General features: G+C 37.3%; 1 protein-coding gene across 1 annotated transcript; it reads right to left on the reverse strand.

Annotated features, from left to right (window-relative positions):
• Window positions 1–2,482: 2,482 nt before the first annotated feature.
• On the reverse strand, window positions 2,483–19,380 carry LOC145767196 (receptor expression-enhancing protein 5-like). Its single transcript, XM_082578971.1, has 5 exons — window positions 19,214–19,380; window positions 18,812–18,905; window positions 8,772–8,910; window positions 5,152–5,320; window positions 2,483–4,474 (listed from the first exon to the last, which is right to left on the reverse strand). The coding sequence occupies exons 1-5, from the start codon at window positions 19,338–19,340 to the stop codon at window positions 4,248–4,250; spliced, it is 756 nt and encodes a 251-aa protein (XP_082435097.1). The 5' UTR covers window positions 19,341–19,380; the 3' UTR covers window positions 2,483–4,247.
• Between the last annotated feature and the right edge of the window lie 642 nt (window positions 19,381–20,022).

The raw sequence follows: 20,022 nt of genomic DNA on the forward strand, positions 1-20,022 counted from the left end.
CGGGGTCAGCGGACCCCAATGGGTCCGTGAAGCGATTTCAGGGAGTCAGCGAAAGTTTCCAAGTTTTTAGCATGATTGATAAATGACGCAATTTAAAAACTGTTTGTGCTTTATTTATGTATTAGCTGACAGTGATTCTCAAACTGTAAGTCGCAACACACCGGTGCGTCGTTTGAAATTGCAAAGGACTTTGAACAAAGGTTTGATTTCTTAACTAAAAAATATCATATAAACGACTTAAACCTTTTAATAAGGCTTTTAAAATGACTTAAACCTTTTAATTCTTTTGAGACAGTAGATTGTTGATCACTGATCAACTTAGAAATGCAAACGTTGGTCAGCAGTTTATCACCACTCACAGTTTTGCAATGACTGTGATTATAACGAATTAATATATTGATTACAAATGAAAAAGTAGAGATACCGTATCCTTTGTAATGGTCGCAAGTATTCTATTAACTTTTGATAAAATTTATTGAAAAACATCAAATCAGCATATAGATTAGGCTACTGATGTTTGATCCTGTGTGCCAACATATAGCTCATAATTTTGTCAATCTCATCAATCGTCAAGTGCGTTGCAATTTCAGAAAATTCTTCTAAGTGTGTTGTTTCGAAACTTATGTAACATATGATTCCATAAGGAGACGCGATATATCAAAATTTCAAATAGAAATTTTTAGGGGTCCGCGACCGCTTTGAAGGCACCAAAAGGGGTCCACCAAGACAAAAAGGTTGAGAACCACTGATTTAGATTAATATATTATAAGTTATAATATATGATGAGGGCCGTTGAGAGGATAATTTGGGCCCGGTACCAATGAGATATTCGAGCCCCAACTCACGCACTGCACCCAAGCAACAAGAGGTGGTCTCGTCAAGTTCTCGGGCCCCTAAAGTTATCCGGAGCCTAAACGTAGGCTACTCCCTGTCAACGCTACTGTGCATGATAAAGAGAGATCTATGTAGGCTACTACACCGGTAGCCAAAATGATTCGATGGTTGGAAAGCAAAAAGATATGAAATAGAGAAAACTGAAGAACTAGTCTACATCAAGGAGAGCTTGGAGGTGGTCCACACAGTAGCGATAATAAGGGTCAAGGGGTTACTTTTAGACCCGGGATGATTTTAGGAGCACAATCCTTCCTAGGGACCCGAGAACTGGACGAAACCACAAGGTATTCTTTGGATATAATTTGTGTTTCTTAGAAGCGTTTTGATCAGGGGCCCGAGGAACTCATTGGTAGCCTGCCAGGCCCAGATAATCTTTGCAACGGCCCTATAGATCCACGTGAAGGATTTTGATTGCTGAATGAAGACTGGGAGAGTGAACCAAAGGAATGTAATTCGCACCAATGGCCAAGACATATCTATGAATGATTAGCTAGCTATAAGTTTATAACTACATGGTTGGAAATGTTCTGAAACCGCCAACAAGCCGATTGCATCAATGTCCATTGTCCACATCACAACAAATCAATATCCATTCGTCCGACCAACTTTATGCACAAACAGGCCCGGATTTAGGGGGGCAGAGGGTGCAAGTGCCCCGGGCCCCCCGACTTTTGAAGGGCCTCCCTACGTGGAAAAAACGTGATTTTGTGTTATTTTTTCAGCCTTCGAAGTTTCTGCAAAATGCTGTGCAGTGCTGGATTAATGCCACTGTAGACGTAGAGGTGGTTTTTCGCACGGGGCCCTACGATCTAAAAGTGCCCCGGGCCCCCATCAGCTAAATCCGGCTCTGTACACGAAGAATCCGCAAGATCAAGCAACACTGGTTCGATACTCGGAGTGTGCGCTTGAGCAACGCATTGCCATAAGAAGTGCTCTCATTTCAGCGCCACTTTGCGGATAAAATATTTTACAAACAGCACTTAAACAAGCAGAAACTGTAGGTACTCTAAAAAAACATGTTGTGGAGTCTGTTGAAGCCACAATGCCAGGCTATGCTCTACAGTTGATGACAACTCTTACCTAATACCTATAGTGTTGACAGGAGGTACCTTTGCACTCAGGATGATTTTAGAGGTTTGGGAACTTAAATGAACCACCTGGTATTTGATAAATATTGTGCGTGTTTTCTTAAGTGTCTTAATTTGGGGCCCGAGAACCTCATTGGCACCGTCCCAACTTATCCTCTCAATGTCCTTGCCTATAGCTTATTAAACCAGAACTCAAGGTTTGCAAAACTCGTACATGACCGGCCATTTTTACTGACCAGACAAATTGCAACTGGACTGGTAACCGCTGATGTGGATTGTGGATAAACAACTACAGTAACTTCATTTACTGCGAGATGTTTCACACATTTTAGCTCGAAAACTTGCATGCGCGGCAAAGCAGTAGTGTGCAGCTAGACCTTACCTGTGCCGCGGGGAAAGTATAATCTGCACATAAGTTTTGAAAAACGAAACATTTTCCATACTTTCCTAAGTTTATCTGCACTCTAGCAGAACGTCGCTGAAAAGCAGTAGGCTCTGTATGCCATTGAAACTACATTTATTGATACCGCAGATTAAAGCTTCATTCAACACAACCACCATCTTTGCACAAAGTTTAGGTCAGAAACAAGTAAGACATGATTTGAAACACATGACGATGCTCACTGATACTTTGAATGGTTGAATAAAGATAGCAAACTTGTTCAGCCATTAGCTTCAAATAAAACGTAGGAACCAAAGAAAACTGCAAACCTTTGCCCCCAATAGCGCTTTGATGGACCAAAAGAAATATTGTACGCTCAAAAACAGCCAGGCTCAGTGACGGCTAAGATCCTCAACTCACTCGCATATGACTATCAAGTAAATAACAAATCGTAAAATTACCCCTTCATAAATATGAGATATGTCATTGCAATACAAACTATTTAGGCTATTACTCTATTTGCTTTCGACGAAGATTTAGATTTGATGTCAAAATGAAATAATTTGATGCAAGATGCCACCATATGGCAGTTTAAGGATTCTTTGGTAAACTACCTTTTTATGCAAACTAATATGAGTTAATCAAATTCACGCCCGCTGTGAATGATGATAGCGCTTGGAAACTATGCTTGCAACTCCCAACGGCATCAGCCCAGCGAATTCAACGGCAGTTCATAAGCTTCAACGAGAGTAGACTGCTATTGATGACATAACGCGAAGGCAAAATGAAACAGCTGCAAGTCGCAGATCAATAAGTTTAAGGGATTAAAAAATCCTCTCTATTTTATTGCCCCACCCTCCTCAATGGAACTTAGCTTTCAGTTTTAGATGTTGTCTTGACATTTACACCAATCTGCAGATACATAACATTTTCTCACTGCTTATAAGTTTTATACATTATACTAATATGATGATTAACATCACAAATGATTGCGCACATACATTAGGCATTTGTGCTTACTACAAAGCAGTGATTTCAACAAATGTGTAACAAGTATTCAGATCGAGAGCCTTTGCTCTAAATAAGAAAAAAAAAACAGAAAGTCACAGCATCGCTTGGACTCTTTTCGTGAGTTAAAAATCACAGTTGAAGATAACATCAATTGACAGGAAGGCTTTTTAAGTGCTCTGTTTTATACACAGTCACCCAATGCTTTAGCCCAACGGGTAGCCTGCTCTTTTTTTGGTAAACCAGACGTTGGAAAAGAATTGCCCTCTATCGCACTGTATCAACAGTCTGATCAATTCGCTGACAAAAAAGTTGCATAAAGTTTGAACCATACATTAATCTACTTCCTTTCAATTTTGTTACGTTTATTTTTTCATTCATGGAGACCGCTCTTGGAACCAGGCGCCAGCTTTTCTAATGCCATAAACCTTGTCATGTCACCGAGAAGTTGAAAACCGCTGCTCCACAGTAAGCAACATTAAAAGCTTCAAATATCATACAAGATACGAAGAAGAAATTACGAGAACAGCTACCAACACAGTAACACTTCACATGATTTAACCATAGGCTAATAGCTGCATGTAATCGTAAGCAACGTTACATCTATTAAGGTGCGATGTGAGATTAAAGCGGAGTATAAGCAAGACATTTCAAGCAATTTTGAAGATGCGTTTTATGGCTTACATTAAATTTCATTTAGCTTACATGTCTTAAATTATCATGTGACATCAGTTCTTAGTGTATACTTACTAATGAATATCTGAAAAAGATTGATTGCACAAAAGTAGTCGAAAACAGAAAGAATTCGAAATAGGATTTCCCAGCACAAACAACAAATACTTTCATATAACTACAAGCTGCCTGGATAACAAGACCTATTCATCTTTCTTTGAAAGAGTTTCAACAGGCTCTTCGGCATTGCTCTCTTCTTCCTCCTCACTATCAGCCCCGACATCTTTTCGATAGGTGAGAACAGAATCTTCTGGCTCCTCTTGCTCCAGAGATGAGGTCTCTTCGGCAGGTTCTTCAGTAGCACCTTTATTCATTGTCAGCATTGATGCAGCCACTTTCGTCACGACTTCAGGTGAAGCTACCTTGGAAGCTATAAAATACTTGGTCATAACCTTCTTCAATTTGTGTGTGAGAAAAAAGATTTTCTCACTGAGCGTATAAACAGTGACTTACGCAGGGGAGGGGGCATTGGACTGACCCTCGGTTTTGAAAAAGTGTTTCAGTAATTTAACGAAGTAGAGAACGGCATATAATATGTTTTGGATAGCAATGTCTAAGTACTAACGTTGCTATAAAAACTAAGTAATAACAACGTTGCTACAGACTAAGCAAATACTAAATCCATAGCTCAATGCCCCCCAACCCCTGCGTAAAAATTTACAAATGTCATTTGTTTATTTCAAAGCACTTCCCTCGACGCTGTGAATATCGGTCTGTGTGATTTTAACTTTTAACTGAATCAACGAAAATGAGAAGTCGTGGAAACTTAGCATAAAAAACAGCGTGCAATGTTGATGACTTGGATTTTTTCAGTTAAATGAACTATTGTCGATAGAATGGAGTTGTATTAAATTTCTATATTTTAAGAGTTAAAATACACAATACAACGCAACAAAATACATATGATACAAATGGGAGTAGTTTACCGGACTGTTGTTTTTCAAAAGTTGTCAATACTGTAGGCTACAGAATGATAAACTTGCCCCTTATTGAAAAGAAGTAAAAATTAGCGTCACTGTGTTTAACAACTGCTTTTAAGCTCTTCACCTTCGGATGCCGCGGTAGAAATCATGTCTTTAGCTCCCATGTTGACTCGGTTGAGCATGCTGTCGATTTTCATCTCATTTTTCAAGAACAAAGGTTGGATGAACTTCCAATATATGACTTTCGATCCATTCCATGAGCCAGAAGACATGCACCAAAGAAGAAAAACGCACTGCCAAAAGTGGGTGTATATTATGAAATTTCTGCGTTCTTCTGGTGACTACTCGCTGAGCTACCAAAAACTGCTGAAAATGATAACTAGCTCAAAAAGTACAAAAACTATGGTAGACTAAAGAGTTAAATTATGCTGCCGCTCTACTGCTAATTTTAACCGCAACCGAACACGTTTTCAAAGCCACACTTAAAGCATGGACGAGAATTTTTTATGACATATGTAAAGTCATTAAATGCCATACTGTTGTTGCAAAGTCCGCAGAGACGTCGACTTGCGCTACACAAGCAGGAAGCAATTTTTAATTGCTTCATAACTTTATGCAATGCATGGTGAAAGTTTGGGCTCATGCCAAGATATTGATAGTGTAATGGCGTGGTATTTGTAATAAATTCTCTATAACCAAAAGCTAATAATGTCGTCAGAACAAATGTTAGATTGAATAATGAATATATATAACTAAGTTGAAAATATGGCATTTTCAAATACCAACAACCAATATTAATTGCACTTTGTCGCAGCTTTTTACTGTCTCTATGTGAAAGGCAATGAACAGAGTTGCATGAAAAACTACACACTAGTGAAGATTGTGATATGCAATTTAACACGAGAAGGACGGGGCACATCAAGTGACGCATTTTCTACCTTCATAACATTTGAACCCTAAGTGCCACAACATTTCTTGGGTTTTTCTAAATTATTGATTTATACATACTCTGTGAATTTCAACTGTTTATTTAATCAAAAAATAAAAAATAAAGTGGTCAGTGGTCACTATCTAAAAGGACGACATGCGTCAATTGATGAACTGCCGCTTTATTGGAGAAAAACAGTCTACGTGAAATAACACTTGCAGTTCTTTCTGCTCAATTACGGTTTATCAAATTAGGGCATTAGTATCATAAAAGGGATATATAGCTGTAAAGGTATCTGTAAGGTAATGTGCGATATGATATGTGAGCTCATCCCGATTGAAATGATGAACTCCAGCTGAAAGATTCTAAGCAATCGTAGTCCGCAACTTTCCTATGGAGTTCATGGAGATGTGAAATGTTTCCACAAACTCTGCCGAGAGACAGATTGTTAAAAAATACTGAGATTTTTTCGATTTGATGTGAATACGAAAGGCGTAGGAATTTATTGCATGATAAATTTGCACTTGCTGCGCAACTTTGGAAAAGCTTTACTTTACATCAAACTGTCACAAAGCTTTTCTTCCTCAATACAACATCACAGTAGATGGACAGCTGCTGTCATGTAGGCTAAGGCGCATTGCAAGTTCACTACATGACAATAAATCCGACAAGTTTGGTCTGAAATTTTGGCTTGCTTTAATGTAGAAAACAAGTATTCGTTCAACGACTTCCCATACGTAGGAAAGACGCGCGGAGGGTAAACATGGTTATACCTACTTTTATGTGGTCCTGAAGTCGATGGACTCTGTTTCCTAGCAAGAACCCAAGGTTACATGTGATAATTATTTTACTTCGCTAGATTTGAATTTGCAACTAGCTGACAAGAAATGCAGTCTTGTGGAAACGTTGCGGTAAATCAAGAGAGAAGTAGCGAAAGATCGCAACAAGAGGAGTTGCAAGAGACACAGGTCTTTCGATATAACGTTCAAACGCCAATTGCATGTCAGTGAAGGCAAAGAATTGGACAATAGTGAACAGTCTTCATCCGGATGTTCAAGTTTCACGTATTGAAAATCCGAAAAAGAAACTCGACTATTGTATTTTTATTACAATGCCATGAAAGTGGGAGTAAACGTTTACGATCAAATGATCGTAAAGGTGGTGCATTATTCCGTGAAAGCAGGAATGGTCTGTGCATGCCTTCAATGCAGTTGATATGGCATTAATGAACAGTTGGGTTATTTACAAGCACGTCTGTCAGAGCAACATAAGCCGCAGAGTACACAGAAAAGGCGACAAAAGATATGACAGGGCATTTTCCAACGATGTCTAGAAAGCGAACAGAGGATGAAGATTCCGGGCCCAATTACTCGAATGCTACCTATTGTCAAACAACGAGTGACGTGATGGCGCCGGCGGTGCTCTAGTTCCAAGTGCAGAAATTGTAAAACTGATGCTGTAAACCGGTGTGTGGGCGATGTGCTTCAAAAAATGTAAATCTAGTGTTTAAATAGTGTGTATCGTATGCGGACTTCTTCAAATACGCACCTGTTAAACTACATATTTCGTTCTCGCTTCAACTAAAAAAAGGTATATATACTGCTGATAACACCTTAAATAAGCAACCGACCAGCTTCCTAAATAAAATGTGTAGGATTTACTTCATCATGGAATTTTGCGTTAAACTGACGCACTTCGTCCTTCTATGTTGCTAAAACTCCCGTCCTTCTAGTGAGCCATCTTTTTAATCGCAAGTTTTAATTTAGTAGATTTAAAAATCGACAATTTGGCTCACATAGAAAGTATATCATATACATAAAGGTTAGCAAGTAAACTGTGGCAGCCTAATTATATCCGATACTGATAGAACGTGATTTCATCACTATAGGCAGGGATTAGGATTTTACTGGGCAAGTGATTAAGCAAAATGAAAGCGTGGGCCAATTCGATGGGCTTGGTGCAATAAAATTCGATCATAGTCTTTAGTTTGCCTCCTTGCAGAACATCGTGTGTCTCGAGTCTCGTATATTAAATAACAAAGGACACGAAGGACAAAATCAATCTTCAACAATATGCCGACAGGTTATGAACATAATCTGAATATTTTGATAAAAAATTGCATCATGCTGTCAACAAGCACAGGAAATTGACGTCGCTTGGTGCAATGAATACAAAAACACAGAGCACCACCGCGAACGTGTAATAACTCACAACAAAAGTGGTGTAGATTCTCGAAGAAACAACAAAATTCTAACGAAAAGAAACTTTTTTGCAGCTGCAAGCATCTGCAACGTTTTTCAACCTCACACATGAAGTGACGCTGAAGAATGTGCAAGACCAAACCGACGCAACAGGAATCGCTGGTTGAATGTGCTCAATGCTTTGCAGACAACCACTGCGTGATCAGAGACTTTTACCACAAAACTGAACGTCACCAACCTCACACTTACATGACGTGTTCAAAACGATTTGATCGTAATGTAAATACTCAATACACGGTATAAAACCGGCCAGGCAGTGATGCTGCATTTTGATAGACCAATCTTTTGTACTGAAGCATACTGAAGACAGGAAGCCTGTCACAAAAGATTGCCCTCACAAAACAAGGCTTGCGTTTCAATCAAAAAGAAAAAATGCAACAATTTTCTATTGAAATGCAAACGGTGGACAGGCAAAGTGGCAAAACCCTATTTCTGCTTTGGCACAATGGCTGATTCCTGCTTTCCTTTAGATGGCATACTTTGGGAAAATAGAAACATAAATTCAAAAAGCGGCCACTATTTGAGACGAGTTGTATATATTGTTTCTATTCCTACCTTTCCAAGAAAGTAGAATGGAAACCAAGAGAGAAGAATGTCAGAGAAGAACTCCACAATACTGAAAGTAGCAAATACAACCCAATATATCAGCCACTCCGTGTCGTCGTCTTTACCGACAGATTCAATGGCTTTAACTCTGTAAGAAATAAGAATTTTCATTTGCATCACCAATATTAACACAAAAATGAAGCAAATATGGTTGCCACTCTACTAAAAACATTTACAGACCGTCTCATTCTTGGTGAGTATTCGTAATTAGAAGATTCTTATTTAAACAAATCTATCACCACAAAAACCGTACAGTAAGACCTAGAGACTGAAAGTTGGAAAAAAATCTGTGCAAAATTATGCACAATCTACATAGAGGGAGTGAAGTCATTAGGCTTTACTGCATTAGTACAAAATTTACCAACCATCCAATCCATGCATATCATGAAATATATTGCATTGCTCACTACACAGATGAATGCATTTCGATATTGAAGCAACTGTTGGTTACTTTCAATATCTTTCATCTAGACATAAAAAATTATATTCGGTCTGATAAGCTCTTTAGGTAAAGACTTTAAAGACTAGAATATAACACACCAAAATGCTTTAACACAACTAAATTAAGTGAAAATGTGAAACAGATGATACACCCACATGCATTGTTGAAAGATAATGGATCACACTCACCTTGAAAGCAATAAAAACAAAATGCTTCGAAACATTCTGAACCACAGGTCCACAATAAAGATTTTTCAAAATACAGTGAAACGAATTGCAAGCTATGCTGGTACAACACTTTTATACATCCAGTAAAACCTATGGATGATCAAAGCGAAGATGATCAAAACATGCAATGATTAAACATGAACTAGGATTGTAGGGTATACCAAGTTTTTGTCAATAGCTGAAACACAGTAGCAAAAACCTTATCACAATGAAATGGTTGAGGTCTATGAATAGACCTTTCAAAAGCAGGTTCGAAATTGAAATACCTCAATTTTGCTTCAATGAAATCATTTCGAAAAAAGTGTTAAAACTTTGATACACCCTAGGCCTAGTGTCCAATAAATGATCGCATGGTGAAATCAACAACAACATTGCATGCATTTGATGAACATTCGAAATGAGGACGAAATAGAGACAAAATCGGTATTGTATCAAAATCTAAAATCCCAAACCACACTCCAGAGTTGCCACACACACATTCCGAACAATAATGCCTGATCACAATAAACCTCTTGTGCAAATTGTTTAAATGTATCAATCGGATAATCGTATTAAGACGTCTGTCAAGTGACTGATACGATTAACCGATTTTGTCTGTACAACAACAGAGTCATTCCATGTATAATCAACCAATTTTTTTTAAATTTGTAACCACTACTCTTGGAATTTGATAATTTCAATATATGTTATAGACCTTGGAAAATCCTGAAGATTAAAAAAATTTTTTTTTAAATATCTCCAGGCGTTTTCGAGTTATTTAAAGTTGAATTTTCGCCACACGGTGGCGTTTGGTTAGTGAGCACTGGTCACGCTTCATGATTTTCTTTAATATCTTTATTTCTGAAGGTAGAATAATGAAACAAATGTCGAATCCAGCATTTTTGGGGTCAAGGAATTCGTTTAAGCACATAAAAAATCTATAACACACCTCCTTCATGGAGTAAATTAAGTTTTTTTCATTAATGTCAAAGTTCAAGTTTACGATGCAATTACAAAAATAGCAATCGCATTGGAAACATAATTTTTGCACTTTTGTGTAGCATGGTTCATGTATTTTCATATATCCAAAAATTGGAAACTTGTTTTTTGTGCTTTAAGAATAAAGTTGGTTTTAACAGCAAGCCCCAATTTGATGATATCAAGTTTGAGTCAATTTGATTTTGATGAAATAGCTTAGATATTTTTTTTGCAAGTTGAAAATGATATAAGGGACCAATGAGCAATTTGGCTAGAAATACATGTATTGGATAGGCCTACCTGCCTACAGAAAAAAATATGGTAGCATCTATAGGCCTATAATGGTTATAGCCTCTTCCTTTTAACCAACAATACTCTGTTTAGATTTAGAATAATAATAAAGCATTTATCTGTTATAATATAAATGGAGTGTTGCACTATTGGTGTTTTGTTGCAGCAAGACTGTCATAAAACTTTTTACACAGCGAAAATTGAATTGATACCTTTGGGAAGTTTATGTTCTGCAGACCGAGAGTTGCTATTATGGAGAACTGCTTTGAAAGACAAAGCAGAGGAAGTAACTAATTTATGCATGCACCACAAAGAGATCTTTTTGACGTCAAGATTTCAGCACAGGTTCAAAAATTGTTGTGACATTTATAAATCTCACAAGAAGAAAGCCAAAGGTAGCATTTTAATTACACTTGAAATTGCCAAAACGATGGAAAAACTCTCAATCTGCGTTAAACCTGGATGGCGCGTTTGTGCGACATGCTACAAAAGATTTCAAACAGATTATAATTGTTTGGGTGATTCACAAACAAGTTCAAATCCATCTACAAGTGATTCTGACAGCTTAAATTCCAGCTTTGATTGTGATCCAAAATCGCAGTTTCACCAAGATTTAGCAAAAGAAACGTTAAATAAAACTTTTCAATCTGTTGGCATGTCTCCAGTTGGACCTTCACATAGTCTACCAAAACGACAGCGTATTCTAAAAGCAAAAGATAAAGTATCAAAGGTGGCACGAAAATTAGAAAACTCTTTTGCAACTGTTATTGGCACAGAAGAAGAAAATATTACAATTCATGGAAACACTACCATCACTGCAAATGAGATCAAGTTGTTGCAGAAAAAAGCAAAAGACCAAGATCTGTTAATGGAACATGTCAAAACAAAGATTGCTGGTGCAAGTTCATATAATGAAAAAGTAATGCTCCTCACACTGAAACCCCAATCATGGTCAATTAAGCAAGCTGCTGCCTATTTTGGTGAATCTGAGTATTTGATTAAACGAGCAATGAAAGAAAAAGAATCTGTTGGGATTTTGTCCAAACCAACTATTCCTGGAAGAAACAAAATATCTGATGACACAAAAGCTGCTGTTTTATCTATGTATGAAAATGATGAATTTACCCGTTTAATGCCTGGAATCAAAGATTACATAAGTGTTTCCAAAAATGTTCATAAGCAAAAGAGGCTCATTTTGTGCAATTTGAAGGAATTATATGCCACATTTTGTGAAAAAAATCCCGAGCTGAAGATTGGATTCTCAAAGTTTTGTTCACTCCGTCCCAAATGGTGTGTCCCTGTATCATCCAAAGGCAGTCATTCTGTCTGTGTGTGCATCCAACATCAAAATGCAATCCTTCTGGTTGATGCTGCCAACAACAATGAAACATACAAAACATTGATTGACAAAATAGTGTGCAGCACTGAGAACAAAATGTGCATGTTGCATCGTTGTGAACAATGTCCTGGGTCTCAAGCACTAGAAGGCTTTTTTCTTGCACAGTATGATGAGGAACTTGATGATGAAGTCCAATGCCAACAATGGAAGTCTACAGACAGGATGGATCTTATCACAGTGTTAATGACGAGACATGAATGGATTCAAGAAATTGTAAGAGTTTTGGATGATCTTACAAAGCATTCATTCATAGCTAAATGCCAATCTACATACTTAAACTCCAGAAAAAGTTCTTTAACAGATGATACTTGTGTGATTTTGCTGGATTTCGCTGAGAATTACACTTTCACAATCCAAGATGAAGTACAAAGCTATCACTGGAACCAGCAGCAATGTACAATCCACCCCGCTGTTGTGTATTATATGCAAGATCACAGCTTGATGCAGCAGTCATTCTGCTTTGTTTCAGATGACTTAACACATGACACAGCTTTTGTGCATGGGCTTTTGTACAAACTCACTGCATTGATTCCAAGCTTGTCCAGCACCATTACTAAAGTTGAATATTTCTCGGACGGTTGCGCTGGACAATATAAAAATTATAAAAATATGCTGAATTTGTGCCATCACAAGTGTGATTTCAACCTGGAAGCGTGTTGGTCCTTTTTTGCAACCAGTCACGGGAAATCTCCATGTGATGGTGTTGGAGGTACTGTTAAACGACTGGTTAAGAGAGCTAGCTTACAAAGACCTACATCTGATCAGATTACAACCACACAAGCATTCTATAAATATTGTTGTGACAACATCAATGGAATTGCATTCGAGTTTTTGCATTCAGAAGATTTACAAAAGGACAGGCTTGCAATGGTATCAAGGTTTTTATTAGGAAGCACAATACCTGGAACACGATCTTTCCACTATTTTCAACCCCTTTCGAAATCTTCAATAGGATACAAGCGAACAAGTGATGATAACAACTTCACAGGCATTCATTACTTTTCACATTGCAACAGAGATGATTTGCAAGTTGCTGTGAATGACTGTAGCTTGCAACTATGATGGAAAGTGGTGGATGGGATTAATCGACGAAGTCGACAGTGCTCAGTTGGATGCTCAAGTGAAGTTTATGCACCCACCAGGTCCCACAAATACATTTTTTTGGCCATCAAAGGACGATGTATGCTGGGTTCCTTTCCAGCAAATTCTATGCAAAGTTGCTGCACCGATTACAACAACTGGAAGATCGTACAGTATCACTGCAGAAGATTTAAAAACAGTGATGAAAGCCTACACCAATAGAGAATGACAATTCTTTAACTTTGGTATGGTGACATAGGCATTTTATGAACAGTATGTACAATTTTGTACAGTGGTGCAGTATGTACAATTTTGTACAGTTATGTTACTAGGCCTACATATTGACTGGGTAATTTTATATTGTGTTAAGTATTGTCTTGCTTTCATTTTAAGGTATTCTTTTTACATTTAATGTGTGAAAACTGCATAGATGTTAGAGGTGTACCCATTATGCTTTGGGAGGAGGAAAAGCCACTGATATTAAAAAGTTGTGGGGGTTGATAACTTGGTATAAAGCATTTAAATAAGGGCCAATCTTGCATGCAAATGATTGTTACAATTTGCTTTGTTACTAGCTTGAGCAATAACTTTTACTGTTGTGTGCCAGATCTTTGGTTGGGTATGATACTAAGGTCAAGAATCAAATTTGGAGTAGGCCAAATTGAAGTTCAAAAAGGAACTCGAATTCACTGTAACCTCTCTCAGAGTGCACCTTTAGCAGGCAGTAATTAATGTTTTTGGTAAATAATGTTTAAACACTGGCAGTTGGTGCCTTGGAATTGCAACCTTGCATATAATGTATGACCAGTTATACAATATTGTTCAAATCTGCATTTTATATCTTATAAGAATCATAAAAATAGTGATTGCTGTTAAAACTAACTTTACTCCTAAAGCACAAAAAACAAGTTTCCAATTTTTGGATATATGAAAATACATGAACCATGCTACACAAAAGTGCAAAAATTATGTTTCCAATGCGATTGCTATTTTTGTAATTGCATCGTAAACTTGAACTTTGACATTAATGAAAAAAACTTAATTTACTCCATGAAGGAGGTGTGTTATAGATTTTTTATGTGCTTAAACGAATTCCTTGACCCCCAAAAATCCTGGATTCGACATTTGTTTTATTATTCTACCTTCAGAAATAAAGATATTAAAGAAAATCATGAAGCGTGACCAGTGCTCACTAACCAAACGCCATCATGTGGCAAAAAATTCAAATTTGAATAACTCGAAAACGCCTGGAGATATTTAAAAAAAAAATTTTTTAATCTTCAGGATTTTCCAAGGTCTATAACATATATTGAAATTATCAAAATCCAAGAGTAGTGGTTACAGGGCCTGGTTGATTATACATGGAATGACTCAACAGTGAAAGCAGACAATCAGTACTCAGTAGTTACCATATGCTTAATGCCTAAAGTGCAACGTTTTGTAAAAATATCTCAAACACTTATTGTAATCACGTATTCACTGTAGCACAACATGTCAGTGGTTTTCATTCTAAAGCTTTTTGCAAGGGAACTGATTTGAAAAAAAAATGTTTTCCAATTAGTTTTGTTTTGTAAATTCAAAAAATAATTATCAGTTTCTTTTCACCGGCAATTATTGAAAAAGGTTCTTGCCTGAGGTGACTTAAACATGACAATAAATATACCCTGCTACAACAAAATGTCATGCTATATCAGTTCAGCATAAAATTAACCTTTCCAGGCAAGAAGGAAAAATTATGCAGCAATTTTTTAATACATCGTTTCACAAAAATTACATAATAAAGATGTTCACCAATTAAATGAACTCATAATGCTGTGAGGCGTGCTTGTATGCAATGCATCATAGTCAATTCAGTCCTCGAAATTAGCGGCGGCACACGGCAATTGCCGCCGCAAACGTCATAATGGCCATTCTGCTACGGCAATAAAAATGCCGTCGCAAAATGAGCATTTAAATCGGACAAAATTTGTTTAAAATTTCTTCCTGTTTGATTTACTATCAGCGTGAGTTTAATCAGCAGAAACATCGCACCAAGACCTCACCTCGGACTATTTTACTTGCTGTGAACACTCACACAGTCTTCAAAATTAGCATATTTTTACTTCGCAAAAACGTTGACGAGGCCAAACGGCAAAAGTTGAAATTGCCTCGGCAATTGCTGTGAACGTTTATTACGAAAAAATTGTACCAAAACATGTAAAACAAGAAGTGAAAAAAATAATCGAATAGTCTATCACGACCGCACTGTTTGATTTGTTGTGATGTAATAATACCAAAAGTAGCGATAAAGCGATCAACGCGATACGCACGCTGTTACGGTGATTCACGTTATAACTCATTGGGGGGGGAAAGTAAGTTAATTTTGGGTTGATTCAACGTTCGAGTCAGCACAAATCGATTTGATTTTCCCGGCGAGTAACAACAATGCCCAATGAGAAATTTACGTTTGTTTTACATTAATTCGACATCTAGCGACGTTAAATTATCATAAAATAACGTTAATTGCTCAATCAGGTACCGATAACAAATCAATAGCTCCCTGCGAGAAGATTGCCTCGATTTACATATACAGTACACTAACATAATTTCGGCACAGTTAGGATACTGCGAGCAACACAAGTCTGTTGGATAAAAAACTAATCGGAATCATCGGAGGATGAGGTTGTCGCGTCGTCACTGGAATACTTGAAGAGGCAAAACTGCCCGTTCATGAACGCGCGATACCATATGATCGGAAGCATTGCTTTTCTTTACTGCCGAAGAACCATTTATCCAATTTTGTACCACTTTTTATATTCGCAACGACACCGGTCAAAAATAAGCATTCGATGAAAGAATAACTTTTGCGTAACACCAGTATTTATAAGGTTGCAAACTTTTTACAGTTCACAAGAGCATTGTCAGCGCATAAAATAGCGTGCGTGATGCTCTGGGCTACCGCCGTGTGACGCGCATAAAAATTCGTTTGATTAAAGCATACGGCAATTGCCGCCGCAATCCAAGGTTTGTTGATTTGGCGACGGCAATGTTTTTGCCGTCGTAGATGGAAGCTAATTTCGAGGGCTGAGTCATTACACTAAATTGCATCCTTTGAAAGCAATAGAAGTACGATACATAGGCCAAGGGCTAGCCATAAAAAGGAAATAATTTTAACGTGCAATTCAATGTACCGATAAGTCTGGTAATCATGCCCTGGAAATTTATACAAGCTTGCATGTGTAATTTTGTTTAGTTAAAGCAATGCAATAAATGTCTTTATTAAAGCACTTATCGATAAGGTATCGATATTTAATATCTTATCGATAATATATGCTATTTTTTGCTTTTAAAAGTTAATCTTGCTGAAAATGCTGAAAGTATGAGGATGAAAAGACCATCCATTTTACAAAATTGTTATAGAGCTTTTTGGGTGGCTAATGTCATACTGCACTAAATCAAGGGTTCTCAACTAAGGGTGCATGCACCACTGAGGGTCGCCAGACCCACTCCTAAGGGTGCTAATTCACTAATGCTGCATCATTAGGGTTAGTTATAAAATGATGCAAAAAACAATGCTTGTTTACTGGGCTATTAAACTACCGTAAAAGTTTGAAGTGTAGGTGGCTTCTATTTTTCAGTCATTCTAAGAAAGGGTGCGAGAACTGGTTGGTCATTTCAAGGTGGTACCAACAAGGAAAAAGGTTAAGGAGTTTTGCAATAAAGCATTATGATACCGTTTCTAAAGTGCATCTACACGCAATTAAGCCTACTAAAAGAAAAATTAATCAAAATTCATGCATTTTGAAATGTGATCAATTGTTGTGACATAATTGCATAACATTCAAGCATATACTGTGTATTTGGGGTCTGCTACTATTCGGTGAGTCCGATTCGGTGAGTTCCTAACCTCTAACCCTAACCCCTAACCTTAAAACGACAATGATAATTAGGCTACGGTACCCGATAATTTAAAAAAAAAAATTGAAAAAATCCCCTGTTAAGGGATCAGACTCACCGAATCAGACTCACCGAAACGGGCCATTCCGGTGTAGCAGTCCAAGAGTTACTGCATGCTAAAAGTTACAAGAGTTGCCAAATATTTCATTTATATTTTATTTTATTTTGTTTTAAAAAATAATTAAATTTTTAACCTCTCAAAAGGTCAGATTAATAATTATAAGTATTTTGTAATGTTAACTGAAAAGCTTGCATTAGTTTGAGAGCAATGAATTCATTACACTTAGTTAAAACAATTTTCGCTTTTCTATCGATTGTGAAAACGCCTGGCACCGCTGGTAACTTTTGGACTGACAGTAACTTCCAGACTGCAACACCGCAGAAGCAGTCCAAAAGTTACTGCTATTGTAAGTGGGTGTGCATTTTCGAAATTCTTTTGGGAAAACTTGTAAATGGACTGAAACTTCGCTTGGTCAGTAGATTAAACCCTCTGCAAGTGTGCGAAAGATGAATCCCAAGGATAAATATTCTCACCACGAAACCATAATCCTAGAGTTTTAAGTTTCGTGCCACGTGTTTTCGATGGGAGTCCAACGGAAATTCATTGGAATCTCAAAGTGTTCAACACTTTCGTAAAAGCTAAAGCCTTCCCGCGTGTGACACTGTGATAGCCTACTCACTGAAGGTTGATGGCGTTTTGACTACCGGTTGGCCTACATGTAGCCTAAGTTACTTTATATTTCTTCAAAACGGTAGTTATGAAAAGCCAGACCAAAAATAGGCTCAGTGCTTCATTCACTAGAAAACTTTGGTTTTAATTTTCATGAAATAGGCCTACATAAAATATAGTCAAAGACTATGTTCGTCAACTACGACTCAAGACCAGCGGCTGACAAGTCAGCCTTCAAATGCAAACTTTGCACGATATATTAAGGCCTGTATAGCTTATTAAATGCCACCGATTCACGTAGGCCTATAGCCACGATTTAAACTTTGAAATGTTTGTAGCGATGATCAATTAAATTATTTGTTTCAACAGAGCCATATAGCCTACAATGAGTCAATAAAACAGTCATATTACTACATTGTGAATCGTAGGTTGCATTATAGCACAATCAGGATGACAGCAAAAAACTATAGGCTAAGTGGTCATCTAGTCAATCACCTCCCCATGCAAATTTATTTGCCAACGCACGTAAGGCACGGACACAACTTCAAATCGTATAATACAAACAAATCAGGTTAAAATGATAGCCTACGTAAATTGTTAGGTTACAAATTCAAACTTCATTCCAAAACAGCAACAATTTCTGGTACAAAACTCATCTTTTAACTTTCATCTTATTTTCGCTTCATTCCCAATTACGTTTTTGCTGTAAATCATGTTGTTAAGATGCAATGGTGGATAAGTCTTCAAGTTCAACATGTTTCCAATGTTGAAATTATTTATACAAATCTGCTGCAAGCGTCAAATCTGAAAACCCTGTTTTAGTAACTTCTGGACTGGCAGTAACTTTCAGACCGCGTATACGCGGTCCAGAAGTTACGGTAACTTTCAGACCGCAGTAACTCCTGGACCGTTACACCGGTATATTTGATATAGAGTGAAATTAGTAAAGCATGCTGCAAATGCAATAGGTAAATAGTATTCACTCACGAAATGTATGCTGGATAAACAAAACCAATCACATTGCACAGGAGATCTGCCGCATATCCATATACTAAGTAGATGCTGAGAAAAGTACCCATCCCTGTAAAAAGTACAAAAAACCTTTAAACTAAATTCACAAAAAATACAATATTATAACTTAAATACAGTAAAATTCCCTACTGACACCCGAAGGGACCTTCAAAAAAGTGTCACTATAGTCAAATGCCACAATAGCTGAATTTTGCTGAACTTGTTAAAAACGGCACTTTACCACTACGGTGAAACGTCTCTGTAGTTAAATCTATTGTTTGTAGCCTTGTTTGACAACTTGGTAGATTCACAACTGATTGATAAAAAAACAATTTAATTAAAACTTACAAAATGTACACCAAAATATTTTCGTCTTACCAATAACAAAGTAACGTTTTTTGATGGAAGTCTTTTTTTCAAGTTTATTCAAATATCCATTGATAGCAGTATCTTCTTCCAAAGCTTTGTCAAGATTTGCCAGCAGTGTATTTGGAGAAAAAGACATTGTGCAGACAGTTATTTTGATGATCTATTACAATAAAGTCTTTCACTGTATAGTGTATAGAAGTAAATATTGAGTAGTACTAGTAATCATTGACCAATCTGTTCTTATACATAAGGAAGAATGCTTCAGAATATTTTTAAATTGTACCGGTAATCCGGTACTAAATTCAAGAATTGTATTTACACTTCCATACATAGGCGTTAAAATAGGGTGGGCGGCGCCCACCCTGCCGTGAAACGAGGGTGGGCAAACTATGTTTTGCCCACCCTGTTTTCATGACACTTATAAAGTGTTCGTTACAATTATTTCCATTTTTGTTAAACGCTGAATTATCCAACGGTCAACTACAGCGCAACTTCTTGTTTTACGCTATGTCTCTCGCTAGGTATCTGACAGAACAAAGCAATTCCGCAACAACGCTGCGTTGAAAAAAAACGTTTGGGTACGATTTGATCTTTTCTCCGAATGGTCTCACTTTCGTTACGTCACAATCAAACTTCAGTTCCGGGTCAGCGTAAGGGAATATGAAAAAGTTGGTCGAATAAACCTTTTTCTGTTCAGGACTACTTTACAACTGAACTCGTGCTGCGTGTTTGAATGACCACATTGTACCAGGCCTCGAAATTCGTTTTTGTTGACGGCGGACAAATGTGTCCGGTCTGAGCAGCTATCTCGGCGGACA

Source organism: Aplidium turbinatum, chromosome 3 (genome assembly GCF_918807975.1).
Source record: "Aplidium turbinatum chromosome 3, kaAplTurb1.1, whole genome shotgun sequence".
NCBI lineage: Eukaryota > Metazoa > Chordata > Ascidiacea > Aplousobranchia > Polyclinidae > Aplidium > Aplidium turbinatum.

Bases quoted from the DNA above. Each gene is read 5' to 3' on its own strand.
- LOC145767196 (XM_082578971.1), bottom strand. From the start codon at position 19,340: ATGTCTTTTTCTCCAAATACACTGCTGGCAAATCTTGACAAAGCTTTG. The intron at 8,911-18,811 runs GTGAGTGAATAC...TATTTCTTACAG, and splicing joins GTTTATCCAGCATACATTTC to AGTTAAAGCCATTGAATCTG. The intron at 5,321-8,771 runs GTAGGAATAGAA...CACTTTTGGCAG, and splicing joins CATTCTACTTTCTTGGAAAG to TGCGTTTTTCTTCTTTGGTG.